Consider the following 18,224-nt stretch of genomic DNA (forward strand, 5'->3'; position numbering starts at 1 on the left):
AGAATCAGTCCAGAATAAATAATTTATAGTGTGATCTGTGAAAATGGCTATGGAATAGGACACCTAATTCTCACTGCAAGTTAGAAAGAAAGCTGGATGCCCAGGTAAACATTTTGAAGAACATTACCCTTCAAATTATACGGCTCCTTTCCCACCTATAAAATAATAATGCCACTTTCTTAAGAGCAGCATTTTAAGGATGAATTATTAAGACTCTTTCGTATGCAAGATATCACAGAAGAGTAGGGCTTTTTTTTTTTTTTAAAAAAAAAAGGGCAAAAAGAAGAAAGAGCTCCTTATGGAATAATAAATTTAAGTGAGCTTTAATACTTTCAAGCACTATATGTACACATACAATGCACAGACTTCATGCTACATAGCTTTCTTTTCCTTCACTGGATGAGAACACTCCTGGAATGTTATTGTTTTCAGGGGGTGGTTTTTTAAGAATTTACTGTGAATACATGCATTATATATGTGCACACTGAAACACTGCTGGGGCTGTAAATGACCCAGGAGTTCATAAACATGGCTATTTTCTTATCTGGTTCAAATTTATGCAAGAAAACAACTGTTACATAGCTCTTGCTGAACAGAGACCAAATCTCACAAGGGACAAGGGCTTTGCATGGGTCTTTCCATGGCGTTTCACATAAGGAAGAGTTCAAAGAAGATGACAGATTGTTTATAACATGCTTTGTACCATGAGGGTCCAATCCCTGATGGCGTTCACAGAAGCTAATGCAAAAGAAACACACACCCTTTGAACACCCAGCCTATATCTGAAGAGAACCGAGATGACTTGAAAAGAGATGAAGAGAACTGAAAGACAACAAGGTCCTCTGTGGTTTCTGCCCTGCTTCACTACTCCTCCCCCCAGCCCCAGCCCCAGCTCCACTGAAGCACCGTTATCCAGTCCCACCATTAGTTAGCACGTCAGTAAGCTGGATCTCAAAGACTCCTAGTCATCTCTACAAACTTTATTAAGGGGAGATTATTATCTGACTCTCGGAGAAGCTAATAATTACAGTGTTCATATATATATTGCTTCTGCACAGGATCAACAATGAAAGGGTTGTTTAAACACAGCTCCTTTGCTTCGATGGAAAACTTTCTGTGTGTACCACTCATCAGCTCAAGTAAATGTTAATGACCATTATGGAAAAATAAAAGACAGAAACATTTTCTGATGTGCATAGTATATTTATTTAAGAGGCTTCTTATGATGTAGGATGTTGCATTTTGAGACTGAAGAAATAAGACCTTTGAAAGCAATGAATATATGAACTCTTTTTTTTTTTTTTTTTTTTTAACACACACACACACTCTCTCATCTATACACACACACTCTCAAACTACCACACTAGGCAAGATCAGAGCTTAACAGCCAACAAAACACACATTCAATCCCTGAGATCATTTTCCTGAAATAGAAAACTACATATGTTTCTCAAATTTCACATCAAGCCACTGCACAGCCCGAACTGCAGGGGAGACCAGAGCCAAGCCTGCCTTTGGGCTTGGGGGAGTAAGAACCTGAATACAAGATGATTCCTTTCATATCACCACATTTCTCATCCACAATCTAAACTTACAAACACCCCCCTTAAGCAGCATTTCTAGCGGGGGTTGCTTATCAAGCAGCCTTTGCTTTGTCAAATTAAGACATATCGCCCTGGATTAGTGAGACTCCCTGAGTTCAAAATGACTTCATGGTTGGCTCAGAGTTCACTGTCTCTGTGGCAGGTTGCCAGTAATACATCTACTACTGCGCCTGCCCCCAATCCTTTTCTATACTGACCTAGCTGACTTTTTATTTTAGCAGCAAATGAACACAATAGAAAACTAAGAGCTAGATACTGTCACAGCTAATTAACAATCCTAACATCTTTCACCAAAAAAAAAAAAAAAATCGAAGTAGTAAATATTTGAAGATCTGAATGCAAGTCTCTCAAATGCAATGTCTCAATGTATGTCAAAGCTGTTGGAAAGGGACAATGAGTTTTTCTTCACTGTGCAGATACAGTTAGACACTATGAAGGGCTCCTGTTCTTGTGGAAAACACATTAAGCTTCTTTTGCTAATATTTTGTAAAGGGCATTTGTACAATAACAATAGCTAAAGCTTCCTGTTTGCCTGTGTGCTTCCTGGCTAACATTAACGAGACCTGCTAACAATTTTCTTATTTAGCACACAGAACTCTTTCAGATTACTCTGTGGACTCAAGGACATGTCGTTTTTAAATTAGAAAAATAAAATTTAACAGTAACGGCCTGCATTGCACCTGCCCTTCACAGTCCTGATAACTTTTACAGCTATACGTTTTCTATTTTCTTACACTGGATCAGTCTGTGTCTCACTAGTCTCCAAAGGACACGTTCTGAATTTATTAAAAGCCTGATGGAAGTGGAATTCTCTCATTTGGCAAAGATACCATCACAGGGACACTTGCTTTTGGCTCCATGACAAGAAATTCATGGTACTTTGTTTGTCCAATCCACAAAAACACCATCCCTCCCAACCAGCCCTTCAAGATAATTCTCCCTTCTCCAGAGATTTCTCCAAACAAGTCTGCAAGCCTGAAGTCTTGGGTTTCATTTCATAAACAGGACACAAAACCCGAGTGCAATTCAGGATACTGTCACGGCCACATGGGCTGCAGTGCTAATCAAGAAAGCTTTCTGAAATACTCCCTAGCCCCTTTCTTTCCAGACAGGGGCCTAATTTTTAGATCAGGCATCTTCTGAATTAGGCACAAAATATAAACAAGAAGCCAAATGCCAGCATCCCAGCCAAAGGGTATACATTAGTCATGGCAAGGCTAGGAAGGAAGGGAAGGGCAGCTGGCCCCAAGAATCTGGTGTCTGTGCTGCTCTGGTTACCACATCTCACTAGCCAGGATTGCCCAATCCTTTAAAAAGACGCAGGCATCCTTCAGATAATCATTTAATTCACACCAGTTTGTTTTTTCAACAGTGCCTCTAAACATAAGCTCCTCTTCCAGACTTTCTCTCTTTTCAAAGTTTCCAGCCTATCTGGATAAAATATTTGGTGAGGACTCCACTAACCACAGCGATGAAATACCTCACAGTGGTAAAAGTAAGCAAGTTCATAAGAGTGTGTGTATGTATGCATGAATTTAACAGATGAAGAACAAACACAGGGATGAACAAGAATCAAGTCCTCAATGGTATTCAGCTGCCTAAACACCTCTGAAGATGTAGATTTAATTCACTTCTCCAAATCACACAGGGGACATAACGGAGCAGACTTGAACCCAGACGCTTGGACCTTCTGAGCTTCAATGTTTTATTACAAACTTCCATCACCAGAATTCAGCAATGGATCAGACTCTACTTCTCTTCATCTCAGAGTACTCTGCAGAAACCCTGCTAACCTCTGAGGAGTCCTCTGGATTTCAATGAGTGCAACAGAGCCATCTATAACCCCAATCATAAGCAACGGGAACAGGTTACAAATAAACTTTAAGGACTTAATCCCTGCTTAACATGAAGAGTCAGCTATTTAAATGTGCAGAAGCCAAGGAAGTAGCCTCTTTCTCATCAACAAAACAAAAAAAGGTGACAAAGTATCTTCCTGTTGAAAATATACTGTATATTAAAAAGATACTAGTCTTTCACACAGATATAGCCTAGCATTAGTTATGTGGCTCCCAGAAATGTTTTTTATGAATGACAAACATTTGACTTCCACTTTACTGTCTGTAATTACCATAAGAGTATTAATTTCTTCCTATTATCTAAGATCTGTTGGAAGGAGGTCATTTAGAAAAGATCCCCCGAAAGTATAAGAAACATCTCTGTTACACCATTTTCCTTGTCATGATGGCTAGCAGTTAAAGACTGGACAAACATTTCCACAGGAAAATTATTTGGGTCAACATTTATACGAGATAACGTCTCTATAGGTAACACATTACTTTCCCCGGCTATTAAAATGTCTAGATTGTAATAATATAAAAACATTATGCTGTACAAATATTCAGTTTGTTCCAAGTTTGTTTGGTAATTTTGGGAGGTGTCTTATAGCATGATGTTGGACATTCCTACCTCAATAATGTCAGCCTGACATTCTTACCTATGTTTCCAAACCCTCCTCCACAGGTTTAATCTCTCCTTGGTTACAGCTCGTCTTAAATCATGTAAATCCAGCCGGGACTAGCTAATTTTCCAGTGAGTTGCTTATGATTGAAAGTGGCCCTGCAACAGAACACTGGATCTAAAAACACACAACCTTTGAGAAATTTGTGTGTGAATTCTACCCAATTTAATAGCTCAGTCATATTCTTATCTGCAATGTAACCCTTTACAAGACTTCAGAAATACAATAAAATTGCAGATGTGCATCTCTGATAAGAATTCTCCATCCATAACACAGTAGCCTGTAACTAAACCAGATAGCCATTTAGATTTTATTAGGATAGCTTTATCCAAAATACCATATAAAGGAAAAGTTATCAGAGGTTATAGATGGTGGGTGGAAGAGAGCAGTGAGTCACGCTCACCATGAGTAAAAGTGCTGACCCTCTGAAAAGCACTGCTAACGTGTCTGTGAAAAAACAGCTCACTCTTCTTCTCCACAACAGCATTTCTGAAATAAGACAACTGAGTATTCAAGTGGCAAAACCAATACTCATTGCTGCAACCTTGGGGAACAGAAGCAGGGAAGTTCCAAGGTTTTAGATTTGTTTAACTGAAGAGCTGTCAGTAACATTTTTTTAAATGCAGAATAGTCAGTCATCAATTCAATTTGGTTTTTTGTCAAACCAAAGGAGAAATAATTATTTTTAATATGGAATATTACAGGCAACAATCTTCCAAGGACAACGGGAATCAATGATTTGGAACTTACCCTTTGCAATTGATTGGTGGACACTGTTAGGTTGGATATATAGCAATTTCAAAGACAGTAGGTAAAAATCTCAGAATACGTTTGAGTCTCTTCTAACAAATCTTTCAGGTGAGAAGCATTGACTGTTTATTATACATCTACTGGGAAAAACCTGGCAACAAGGCAGTTCAAGCCAGCAGAATTAAAGGTGAAAGACTAACCAGTTCATACTCAGAAACACACATCAAGAACTGCTTTCCAAATGCTTCAAATCCTGATCTCACACACTACTTCACTTTGTGCACTGCACAATCTCACTGAAGCCAAAAAGACTATACATAGTTTTTAAATGTTAAATGCATACAAAATGTTTTAAATATCCCCTAAAAAATTAAAGAAGCAAGTGTAATAGTTCAATGAGTGCAGAAGTCTTTTTCCTACAAAACTGCCCTTGGAATTGCATTTATTTTGGTAAAATCCCCATCACCAAAACAAATTTAAAAAAATAAATCTTTCTTTTATCAGGGCCAAGTTATGTATGATTCACAATGACTAACACTGTGTCTTGCCCTGTGAATAGGCTCCTTTGTGCTCAAAGGGAGAAAAGGTGGTAAGAATCTTATACTTGATAAATTCACACTTCCCTAGTATTACGAGCATATGCAGGACCAACTACTTTACTTCACCAAACTACAAGGAAATTCCCAAGAAACAGGTGTGCACAGGGGACAGCAGATGAAGGGAAAAAAAATTAGGTTTGATACCAACAAAACATTTCTTGTCCTTATTTTCCTGTCTTTTTCTTCCTCCTTTGTTACCCTATAAAACATTCCATTAGAGCCAAAACAATGAGATAATTTTGGGGAGCACATTAAGACAGCAAAGAAGGATGTACAAGGAACTATTTAATCCATAATAGAAGACTCTCAATCAAAGGGTGGGGGAAGACTGTCCAGAAAGTCTTCTTCCCACATTACTTTCTCCCTTACAACATTCACCAACACAATCAAAAAAGTTTTGGAAAAATCAAAATGTCATTTCTAAGGAAATGAACTTGCCAGTAAAAATTCAGTCAGCTCTACTTTTTAGTATAATCTTCTGTAGGTTTTTCCTTTTTTGTTTGCAAGTCAAACACATCACTTTCCTGCTCTATAATGGAAGATACTCAACAATAGCTCTCGAACGCAAAGACTAAGTAAGGAGAAAGAGAACACTCAAATAAAAACAATTGTGTCTGATGTGAAGGTATCTTCCATCCTGGAGAGACTAAAACTATTTGTGAACAGTTTTCATTTTAGACTAATTTTTGCACAGATTGACCTCCACAAACTGCAATGGAAATAACCGTAAACTGCACTGAGTTGGGAATGTGATTGGTCCATAAGACTTTATTTTAAATAAATAATACTGTAAGCTCACTTTTCACAAGGACTTGTTTATCTGTAAAAGCGCTTCACTTGGTACTAGTCACTTCAACCAAGATTTTAAAGGGGTTCTGTCAAAGGAGTTTGTTAAATGGCTCAGCAAATATTCTAGGATGCTTTTGGGGAGCAATACAGCTGCCGTGTTTTACAGTGAAGTGAACATTTTAAACAAGATTTTACAAGATACCTCCCACATGGCAAAGAAGTGTTTTCTTCCAATTCGCAAAAAATTCCATAAATTTGTCAGCGAAAACAGATTTCAAAGAATTATTAGAAGCATATTTCACAGTAACTAGAGCAATCATGTTTACGTTCCAAAATGGAGTACAATACCAATTAACTGACACTTGTAGCAACACACTGTATCTGTGAATTACACTGCTCACAGGAACAAATGTGTTCAGGAATGCACAATGGAAGCAGGAGATAGGTTCAAGATGTTTTGGAGCAGGCTGAATTACAGACAGATGTACACAACAGCATGTCCAGTCAAAATGAATTAAAGCAGAAACATTCAGAAAAAAATAGACGTAGATGACCAAATCATATTGTTATAATTAACATACCTTGCAGTGACACCTGTGGCTTTCCAAGATAAGAAATCCGGAAGGTCAAAGAAGTAGCCTGCCTTCTCCCAGCATGATTCTTTCAAGTTCTAACAAAAAAAAAAGTAGAAATGCAGATATTAGAGGCCAGGCATGATCACGTGCTTATTTTAATGCAATTTAAAAACCTAACATTTATGTAAAAATGACAATTTCTACAAACCAAATATTCTGATCATCCAATCTGCTCTACTCACTTTACAGTGATTTACTGCCTGAAGAACTGAGCCTTTCCCCCACCACAGACTGATCATAAGAAAACTTTCCCATGAAGAGTTTATGGAGGCACATGTTTCAGATCAATAACGTGGGCTCTCTCAGTTGTTCCCTGTCAGCTGCTCAAGGCAGAGCAGTCTCCAAGTCAACAGAAAACTTTCTCAAAAAATACTTGCTTGAAGAATGCTCTACCTTCTAAAATCAACCATTTAAAATTCAATATTTTTGAATTGTAAGTACAGGAAGAAAATAAATATCTCTGTGAGCACAAGAAAAATGCTTTCAAATCTATTTCAAAATGACTGAAATATGATTGAAAATATAAAGAACTTGTAAGCTTTCAGTGAAGCTTTTTTCCACAGCTGGGTCATTCCGGAGCTCTCAACTGCCTGGAATAACCAGTAACAATCAGCTTTAAAACCACACTACAACCCTACAAGTTGCCATCACAGCATGCACATGAATTGACATGAACAATTAACAAAAGCTTATCTTTGTAAACTCTGCCCCTCTGCAAAACTTCCTTGAAATGCATAACAAGACCAAAGCAGTATGAGTGCCTAAGTTTCCATTTGAAAAGAGATTCGGTGTGATTTCATCAGCTGAGGGAACAGCTGAAGACAGTTACAGGAAAACCCTTCAATTAAAAGTATATCTGCAAGCTCCCAATGGCCATGTGACACTTCCTACCTCCTAAAAAACTTCTACAAGACAGATCATTTGCAGAGAGTTTCCAACACTATATTCTGCAGAGAGCTAGTGGTCCAGAATGCAAGAAGTCCATTGGAAGAGGCCAGTCACATCACCTGGACCAGGCTCTATTCTTTGTTTCTATCTCCAAAGCTCAGTCAGATATCAGCTTATGACAGCAATGCAGATTCTTAAAATTACTTTTCCACGAGAACAATCTCCACACTTGCCACAGGTATCAGATGATGATGAATGGGAAGAAAGTTTCCCACGAGTGACGTTCCAATGTGACAGAAAGTGTGAGCATCACTGTCCTGCAATACAACAATACCATCCAATGGCCACCTCTGGCCTCAGTGCATTAAAATAACTGAAGAATATCAAAACCAAGCAAAAGCCAGTGCTGCCAACCACAAGGTTCACAAATCAGACTTCCACTGGAAGATAAAATGGCTTTAAAAACCTCCACCATCTTTTTAAATAATTGAAACAGTGGGAAGTTTTCTCACTTAAGAACAGCTGTTTTGCTAGAAATGCAAACCCTAGCTGGGGCCTTTTGGACATGAAGCCCTGCTAGATGGCACAGCTTCAGCCATAACACAAGTTAGGTCAACACTTGCATCTAGCAGGCTAAGGCAGAGTTGGAGAGATACTTCAGAAGTGCATGAGATGGGAAATTACATGCATCTTCATCTCTACACAAGAAATCTGAGGGATGATTTATTTGTCTTCTTTTAGCATTCAGGTCCCATGTTTTTCATCTACTCTTCTTAAGTTCAGGCTAAGACTCTTGTACAAGATTCCAGAGGCAGATAATTTTTTAGAGAAGTAAAAGTATTAAACGCTAAGAGAGTCTCAGTAGCCTAAGATTTGCCAACAGCAACTCCAAGTCATCCTCCCCCTCCCATCCCAAAAAACCTTGTAAGAACCTGTGGTACACCGTTGAGCAGATTTTGGCAAAGGGTCTAGAAATTTTATAATCATGCTTTTCTTTTCAGAGCTCTTTTTTTTTTTCCCCAAATTACTTATTAATTGTCAATAACTAACATGACAATTTATCTGCATTTTAAAAGCTGCCATCAGTTTTCTGGAGTAAAAATTAATTACATGCAGTATCAAGAATATACAAGCTGAATTAAAATTACATTTTAAAAACTGCTCTTTGGCTCTATAACTTCATTCAGATACTATGTGATATCAACCAAAATCTTACAAGTCTAGAAAGTTACTGAAATGGAATTTATGAATTTCAGAAACTAAAATGCAACTGGATAAAAAAAAAAAAAAAAAAAAAAAATTTTTTTTAGGTTTGGATCTTGCAAAGAATCTGTCTTCTTTGAATTTTGTTCTTCAAGAGCTTCTAAAACATACTGGATTTCAGCTGAGTTCATACAACCTTTTAACATAAAATGCACAACCTTTGGATGCCTGTTCCTAATCACTCAAGTTTAGCTTACTTCCTAGACATATGTGGCTGCTACTCACTACAAATTTCACTATATATGTGAATGCAGAGGTGCTCCATAGTTTAGTACTAAGGTCATTCAGCCTAATTATTCTGATAATAAAATCATTAGAGAATCACAGAATCATATTCTGATAATAAAATCCATTAGAGAATGACAGAATCACTTAGGTTGGAAAAGACCTTCAAGATATTATGTATTGTTAACATACCTGACAACCTTCAAGAACCAACAGGAGTAGTTTGGCTATTAGTGTTAATCAGAATAGAAATTGGATTAACTGTCCTCTTCAACCAAATCTGTTTCATCAAAGATACTCCTTGGGTCCTTATTCTGTTACTTCAAGAATTCCCAAAAGCCACATGTTAGTGACACTAAAATATGTTGTTTCATGAACATCCAAATGATTCATTCTTTGCCATCTTGATGCTTTGTCATCACGAATTAGTACAGACAAAAAAAATCATAGCATGCCCTGATGCTTTTTCCAAAGAAATTTAAAAGTCTCCATGTTTTCGACACTCAGTAAAGTTAATTCTAATTTATTTTCACTCACAGTCAGGAATCTGTAACCACATTAAAAGGATTGTGGAAAAGACCCGGGAATGTTCCCAATGCTGTATTCACATCCTGCGACTCACCCTCCAAACTCACTTGTAAAGAAACTAATTCAATCTTTCTATTTTCCAGGGGTACTTATGGAGTCCCCTTTCTTCATCTCTCTCTGATTGTTCTAGGGTTTTTTAACAGCTATACCTCCAAACAGTTCTTTGAGATACTTACAGAGAATCTCAAATACTTGGGCACAAAGAGTTTAAGAATTATGAAGTACAATGTTTTTTAATCTTCCTAGACAAGAAGGGTCTAGGAGACTGAAGGATCAGGGAACTGATACAGAGCACATGAAAGGCCTCCACTGCCCATTTATCCCTCGACAAGTGAAAAGATTATCATGAAGCCATACTCCACAATTTTGTACTGTGTTAAATGTATTTGTTTACTGCTTCACTGGACTGAAAACAACACACACCAGCAGAATTTCATGTGAGCTCCAGCAGCTGATACAATTTTTCGAGACACCTAGAGATACATTCTCCTTGGGAAAGCTGAAAAAGCTTTCACATTCAGATTTTACTGGTTTGCTGAGGTAGTTTCTGTACAGAAAACCTCTGATTTCTACTCTTACTGAGTATATAATTTTCTCTTAAGATGAAGTGATCTTCAGACATCTAATGTTTGTGAAAACGCATTTTTTGCCACCAGAAATAAAATGTGTCAGACATCCTGACTTTTTTTATTGTTAATACAGGTTAAATATGAATCAAATTATCTTAAATGCCATTACAGACAGCCTTTGGATCAGATGCCTCTTGGCCACGGGATTAACTAAAGATGGACTAGAAGCAAGACATCTGATTTAGCAAAGGGGATCAGCCTGAATTTCATGGCTACTTATCAGCCAAAACCCACAAATTCAAAAATCATCCCAAAACTGGTGGTTAGAAATCTAGATTAAAAACAGGAGAGACAGATGGAAGCAGAGAAATGTTTTACCATTTAGTGTAAAACAGAAAAGTAACGTGAGCATTCAAGTTCCACATCAGGTCAAAAATCTAAGTCATCTGAAAATCAGGAGAGCGACACATTCACTGAAGAACCGTCTGTTTTTCCCAATTCAACCCCAAATTTTAATGTTAATCTCCCAGGCAGGCTGTAATAGTAGTCTATGTAGTGTATCAGTCTCTCCTTATCCAAATTACAAAAAAAAAATATATACTGTGTGAAAGGAAGGAAGAGAACAACTGAAGAATTAATGCACACACTCATGGGAATATAAGAAATTGGTGTCCCGTGCCCTACTTCAATTCAGACAAAGCAAGGACTTGGAACTTGCATCTCCCACACTTCAGATCGGACGCCAAGCCATGTGACAGAGCTATTCTGAGATACCCATGATAGGCTCTGAGCAGAAATTCTACCCTTGACAGAGCCAAAACTGCAAACTGATCAATTTTGCAACTATAAATTGCATTCTAATTGGTAAAAAATTAACTAAACAGAATTATTAGATTCATCTTGAGGCTGGAACTGGGGCAGGGGGCGTTGGAGAGGAAGGGCTTGGGAAGTAACCTCTTAGAGTAAGGCTACTGCTGAAGGTGGAGAAAAATGTCTTGCTGCAACACACTATCAACCAAGACACTGCCTTGGACACGTGTATGTAATCAAATCCCTGCGGCACCCTGAGCATAGCACCACAAGTCAGGCAAGCATCAGAGTCCAGGTCAGAAAGGGCTACAGAGGGACAGACCAGGCACATTAAAGGCTGAGTTGGAGGAAGCTGTAACAAGGCGAGAAGGACAATCTCTGTGCATGTTGTAAGCCACACCATACTGCAATGTAGCGGAGAGATACAGCTGGGAGACAGACTGAATAGAACATACTTAGAGATGTAGGTGCTTCAAACATCCCAGCTATTAATCCTTTTTCAAAATGGTACTTCTGCTTGATTAGCAACTGCAAGTAAAAGCCAAACTCAACAGTCCAAAGTACAACTTAAGGACACATATCTGCACCCTGTATGGATTTTGATAACACAGAGCTGTTGAGGCATTTATAAATGATTCTAATCAAGAGTTCAGTTCCAAAGCCAGTAGCTTGGACTCATTCTCACTTAACATGGGATTTATTATTTATTCTAATGGAAAAATATTCAGTCACATTCAAAAAAACAAAAAGCCAGCTGCAAAGGCAGCAAGCAATGGAGAAGACATCCATCAACAAAGATGCCGCTGCCAAGCTAATGCCAGTACATCCACTATTATTCTTCCCTCCACAGACAGGGAAAGAGATGTTTTAATTGTTTCTGCAAATTATCCCATTGCTAGTTACAAGTCACAGGTTTACAGAAGAAGGACAATAATGAATAAAACAGGAGCTGTAACCATAGCATACAAACATCACTGAACACTGTGCCAGAAGAAAAAAATAAATTACTCAAAACCTATTGATTTCAGTTATCAGTTGCAGAGGAATGATATGTTAACCAGTCAATCTGTGAAGTGATTTTTTTGGTAAAGGGAGGCTTTTCTTTGCTCTTATACACCATATTAAGAGCAGAGTTGTGAAGGCACAGTATATAAAGACTGCCTTTCATTTGGAGACAGTTACCAAGCAAATACCTACTCCCAGTCCAGCACCCCCACCCATTTAGAATAAGCTAGAGCATCTCTGATTTAATGGGACTAATATTTTTTAGAAATAGCTGATCTGTAATGTCATTAGTATGAGGAAAACATAACAAGAATCCTTTCATTTTGGCACAAGACACAATAAAACTTCCAGCCAGAAATTAGAAAGGAAGATTTTTTTTCTTCTGCTACCTCTGGGAAAAAACCAAAAACTAACAGGCTAATTCTAGAGCTGGAAAAGCCTTCACTGAAGTTTTTATGTTGCTCTGTTTAAGCTATGCTCTCACTGCTGTCATGTTGGTTTGCCATGGCATAGACATCCGTACAGTCATGTTGTACTGACACACATTTGCAGCAAAATAATTTCCAAGTGAAGGAGTATGTACCTACGTGTTCAGTTCATACGCACGTATCTACCTGCCAGAACTATCTACACGCTCATCCAGGCAGTGAATATCCAATTTCTTTAGCCAAAGTCAACAAAACAGCACAATCTGCTTTGCAAAGCCACAAAAAATGTACCTGCAACTACAGAAGTAAAAAAGTATTGCAGTAAGGTTTTGCAAGATAATTCTAAACAACGAAGAAATCTAAGGAAGTAACAGCAAGAGAAGTGAATTTAATTGGTTATTTTGAAAGATCCAGTAATCAGGGACTACTTTCCTTTTCAGTGAAGTTTACATTCCAACTTACTGACTTCAGAAAGACTTTGTCAGAATTATCTTTCAGTTAGCTTCTAAATATTTGTGAAAGGATAATGATTCTTTATTTCAACTTCATCTACAGCTGATGTTCTTAATTCAGCTGACAACATTCAAAAGTCAAATGTGACTGTACCCAAGGAAATTAGCTTTTTAAAAAAATTATACACTCATTTTGTTTTACAATACAGATTTAACACTGGACTCTCTTTATCACCACACATGGTCCACACAGGCAGAGAAATATAATGCTCCTTGTAAGCGGACCACAGATGTGCACACTTTAACAGGACTGCCCCACAGGCTATACAGTAGCTGCATTTGGCTGATCATTTACTACAAACAGCTGTCCCCAACATGCAAACTCCACTTGCAGTGATGGCTTTGTCACAGGAACACCTATCTGCAATCACAAACGTCAAGACCACCCAATTAATTTCATACAAACCACTAGGCGCCAGAGGGTAAAATGATTCAGCAGCGATCAAACTAAACTGAATGTAAGCCTATATAATTCACACAAAAGATCTCAAAAGGCCTACTACGGCCTTCCTAGTTTAGTTTCTTAATTCAAAAGCAAAATGGAATAGAGATGAAGAGTTGGAAGAACAGAATATACCTTGATAGATATTTAGATAGTTAAATATCTAAAGATAGATGAAGACAGAATAATTAAATACCTATTCTGTATACAGTGAGAACATAAGGAGGTGAACTGTTAAAGAGAAAGCATTCTACAGAAAAGGATGTCAAAAAGAAGCAGATGAGAGTAATCTTTGACTTCGACAAAAACCTGCAAAATCCCTCTGCAAACAAATACAAGTCAAGTGTAAGAAGAAAGCCACAAAAGATAAGGACCAGTATCTACTTCTTGTGCCATGATCTCAGCTAACTCCTCACACTGAGCGAGGTCATCTTCAAATTCAATTCTAGTAACAGGATGATGGAAATGGAAGAGTACAGTTAGGTCACCTTAGCCCTCCCCCCCTTCTCCTCCCTCTTCATTACCTCCTACTGATTCAGAGTAAATTTGCAAAGTCATATTCTTTAGTAATACTTTCAATTGTTTAGATGAAAATTCTTCAAGTAACAGAAATTCAATTCCTTTCTTTGACAGACAGCCTAGTCCCTTGAAGCTTGGTAATACTGCTGAACTGACTGATGTTAGACCCTTCCTCACAGAGGTCAAGTTTTCAGAGACTGTAGTTAGAAGAGCCCAGGGCAAAAAGTAAGAAGACAGGATCCCCTAATGTGGCCTTCCATAGCCAGGTTAGCACTGTAGAAAGGGATGACAATCTACACACAATTAATCCAGAGGTAGAACAACAGTCCAAAGGGTCATTTTAGTATCAATACCTTAACTCACTTCCAAAACTGCTAGTTAGTCTTCTAAATCACCAGTCTCCTAAATGACTCAAACTAATTTAGTTTACAGTCACATTTGTGCAACTTATCTTGTATTAACAAGACTGCAGTTTCATATGACTGAATCCACAGAATATGAAACATGGAAAAGTCAAGGAAAATCTTGAATATTTAGCCATTAGGCAATAAACTCAACAGAAACATTTATATTTATGCCAGCCTAAATAAACTTTGAAGCTCAAGAAAACAATGTTAAGAGTTCCAAAGTCCTGAGGATCCACTGAAGGGAATGTATTTCATTAGGACTAATTTTAAGTTACAATTACATCCTGGGTTTTGTTACAAATACATGAGGTTTGATTAAAAGAAAAGTATCATTTTCCCAGTGACATGAAAGCTAACTCTACTGGTTACTTCAATGGATGTATAAATTGTTCTTAATCATTAGCACCAGGTAATTTTCTCACCACTTCAGACACAAAGCAGTTATTTTCCCCACTGCACCCTCTCTGCAAAACCTAGATCAATGCAAGAAGATATGGAACGTGCACAGCACCAATCCCAGGCAAAGATGTACAGGGGAAAAATCGCAAAAACATTTAATAACAGAAACACAAAACTCCTGAGGAGTTCAAAAAAAGTTCCAGGGAATTCAATGCAAAAGTCAACAGTGAGTCTTCATATATTAGGGTGTACTCGCTGACCCAGGGCATGACTATACAAAGCATATGGCTGTGTTTTGTGTTTTGTTTATAGATGGTTTGTTTTGTTTACCCATGTGTAGTACATATTGTAGCCATGCCAAGCTTTCTGATCAAAAAACTTTCCAGAAACGTGATGCCTACCAAAGGGACAAAGGCCCAAAGTAGTTCCTGCATACACCTTGGTTTAGCCAGTTTTGATTATAGCCAGTCATAGAAGAATGCGACAAATCCACTGCCTGCCTTAAGTTCCTGTGGTACTGTCAGATATATGACAACATTAGGGAGGAATATTAGGAAAGGAATAGGGAAGGAAAGGGAAAAAACCACCCCTCTGGTCCATGGCATGGCAATGTTGACTGGGGAATGATATAGTTCACTGTCTCATATGTTTCTAGAACTAAGAGGCAAATGAAATTTTAGGAGCTTGTTTCAGAGAAAAGATACATGTACGCACAAAGTACAGTTAAATGGTGGAATTCATTACCACAAGACACAGTAGGTATAAAAAGCGCATGTGGGTTCAGAAAAGATTGGCTAAATTCATAGAGCAAAAAGCTCACTACTAATCAGACAAATAATTAATCAAACTGATTTCAGGCCTGACCCAATACGGTTCTTGCATCAAGCAGCAGGCTGCACCACTTGCAGTCAGATGGCTGGAAATAGTTCTAGAAATACTGGGAGCATTTTCAGAAAAAAACCTGAACCAACTGTACATATTTGCAGAGGCTGGCATAAAATTCTAGGAGAGCGTTTTATAGTATAGCAACAGACTTTTGGGATGCTTTGAGAGGGATCTTATTTTAAAGCAGCTCCTGAGACTGCACGGCTCACTGGAGCAAGCAGGAGGCTTGGTAGGAAAGGTTACTTCACGTATGATACAGAAAACATAAGCAGAGGTGAGGATTTAAGTCTGATGAATAAACTACTCGGATCTACAGCAACTGACAGAAGTCTTGCTGGTAGCATATTTGGTGATATTTAGCAGCCAGGAAAGCTGGAGAAACTGAAGGCCATGCTCACAGCCAGGCACACAGTGTGGGCAGACACTGTGTAAAACTTCCCCAGGCAGTTCTGCCAACACATCTCAGCCTTAACATTCAGTGCTCATAACGATTCCATTTTGGCCCTCAACTTGGCCACACCAAGGGCCACATTTTTTAAAAGAGCCCAATCTTATGCCCATGAAGCTCCCATATAGCCAACTGACTCAACGTGTGGCGTGCACAAACCAGGTACAGTGCAGTCATTTTCAGAATACCAGCTGTCACGATTAAATAGAAGCACAATGGGAATTCCAGTTTCAACTCTACAAAGCTTTCAGATATTCTCAGTTAAAAAGGATAAAATAAAATCTCTCTTTCTGCTTGCTAATCCTGTGATTCTCCCAAGGGATGTGAAAACGAAACTTGCTTTTTGCCAGCTTGTGCATTATCACTAGTTTAAGAAATAATCCTGCAATCAGAATAGAATATTTTTTTCTTGTGGTGTATGAGCTCGATCAAAATCTCATTCTGCCATGCCTCTGGGAACTGTGCAGTATTACCAGGAGGGAAATACACTAAAAACAGAAAATAAAGAGGATACAACTCAAAAAAAAACCATTAAGGAAGCATTAAGTACCATTTTCTAAGTAGTTTTCATGATCATGCCTTTAATACCTGTGTCATAGTTGCTTCATCAATAAAATATTAATAACAAAGAAACTGAAGAGACTTAAGTCATTTGTTATTCGTAGACCACTTGAAGACACTCCACTGAATAACAACATATGTGATACTGGTGTTTTAGCTCTCATTTGGAGAGCATGAGATTTAAAGTAAAATTTGACTCCTTAGCAAAAAGTGAAAACACTTGCATTACATGAGGCTGAATTTCAGCTGTCAGAGGCTAACATGAACTTTTGCTACTAGCCTTAAATCACATAATACACAGGTGCATTATTGTGATTGGTGCTGAAAATAAACTGTCACTCTTCACACAATTCCCTTCACCAGCCTCTTTGCAAGAAGTATAAAAGCAGTAAGCAAAGACTCAATCACATACCTATCCAAAGCTAAAAAGTTTAACACTACATGCCCACATCTCAGCTGATTACAACTGACTTGATAATAAACATTACTGTCCCTTCTCATGAGCTTGCTGAGGTGCTACTGTAGATGTTGCTTAAGGTGCCCGAGTTAAGCAGGCTAAGCTTAAGCAGTTTAAGTCTTTACCAGTGCACGCAGGATGCAGAAACTGTCATGTGAGCAGCTCAGCAAGTAGATACTGAGGTAAAAAACCCCCTCTCATAAGGATAATAATCTCTTTAGCTGGTATGTCAGGAGCTGAAAGGGGACATATGAACAAGCCCTGTTTTGTAATGCCCTTCTGCCAGGCTGTCTCTGCTACTGGCCAGCATGCAGGGTAGGTGTATTCTATTTTCTACCCATTTGCTCATGGAGGGAACAAGCCCTATAATACTTGCTCTCCCCTTTATACTAGAGCAATTATGTCAGAGGGCTTTGGGGCCATAGCGCAGACTTACACCTCTGGGGGACCACACCTGGAGACCCCATAATCTGGCCTTTCCTGATCAGTCAGGTACTGATATTCCAGACCTCACAATATAAAAATGTTCTAAACACAATGGATTCATTTATGGTTTTTACAGCTTACTTTTTATTATTTATAAAATGACTGATATATGATACTCCTAGCTCAGGAAGGAAAGAACTAATAGATGGATATTCGCATTTCAGTATAGTATCTACAAACAACATTAATTATCCTCTATTATCATTAATCTGTCAGTACCTGCTCCAACCAGTTAATTCCTTTGACTTTCCCCAATCTGCACCTTGTTACTATACGATGTTTCATGTTTGTAAGGACAGGAGACTGGCTGCTTGAAACTGGCAGCAAGTAATTTACATTTGGGCTTTATTAAAATGACAGCAAGTATCACTGCGACCAAATGTAAAAGCCAGACTGGAGGAGGTTATAAAAAATTCAAGTGTCGAGCATTTCTCCTT

General features: G+C 38.2%; 1 protein-coding gene across 7 annotated transcripts in view; it reads right to left on the reverse strand.

Moving 5' to 3' along the window:
* FGGY (FGGY carbohydrate kinase domain containing) overlaps positions 1–18,224 on the reverse strand; it is a 291,445-nt gene that overhangs the window by 111,202 nt on the left and 162,019 nt on the right. For all 7 annotated transcript variants that reach the window (XM_026853492.1, XM_026853491.1, XM_026853490.1 and 4 more), the window contains one exon: positions 6,842–6,930. In XM_026853492.1, coding sequence (XP_026709293.1) covers positions 6,842–6,930 — 89 coding nt within the window. The remainder of the gene's footprint in view (positions 1–6,841; positions 6,931–18,224) is intronic.

The sequence above is a fragment of the Athene cunicularia genome (assembly GCF_003259725.1).
Source record: "Athene cunicularia isolate RWA chromosome 8 unlocalized genomic scaffold, athCun1 chr8_part1, whole genome shotgun sequence".
In the NCBI taxonomy this organism is placed as follows: domain Eukaryota; kingdom Metazoa; phylum Chordata; class Aves; order Strigiformes; family Strigidae; genus Athene; species Athene cunicularia.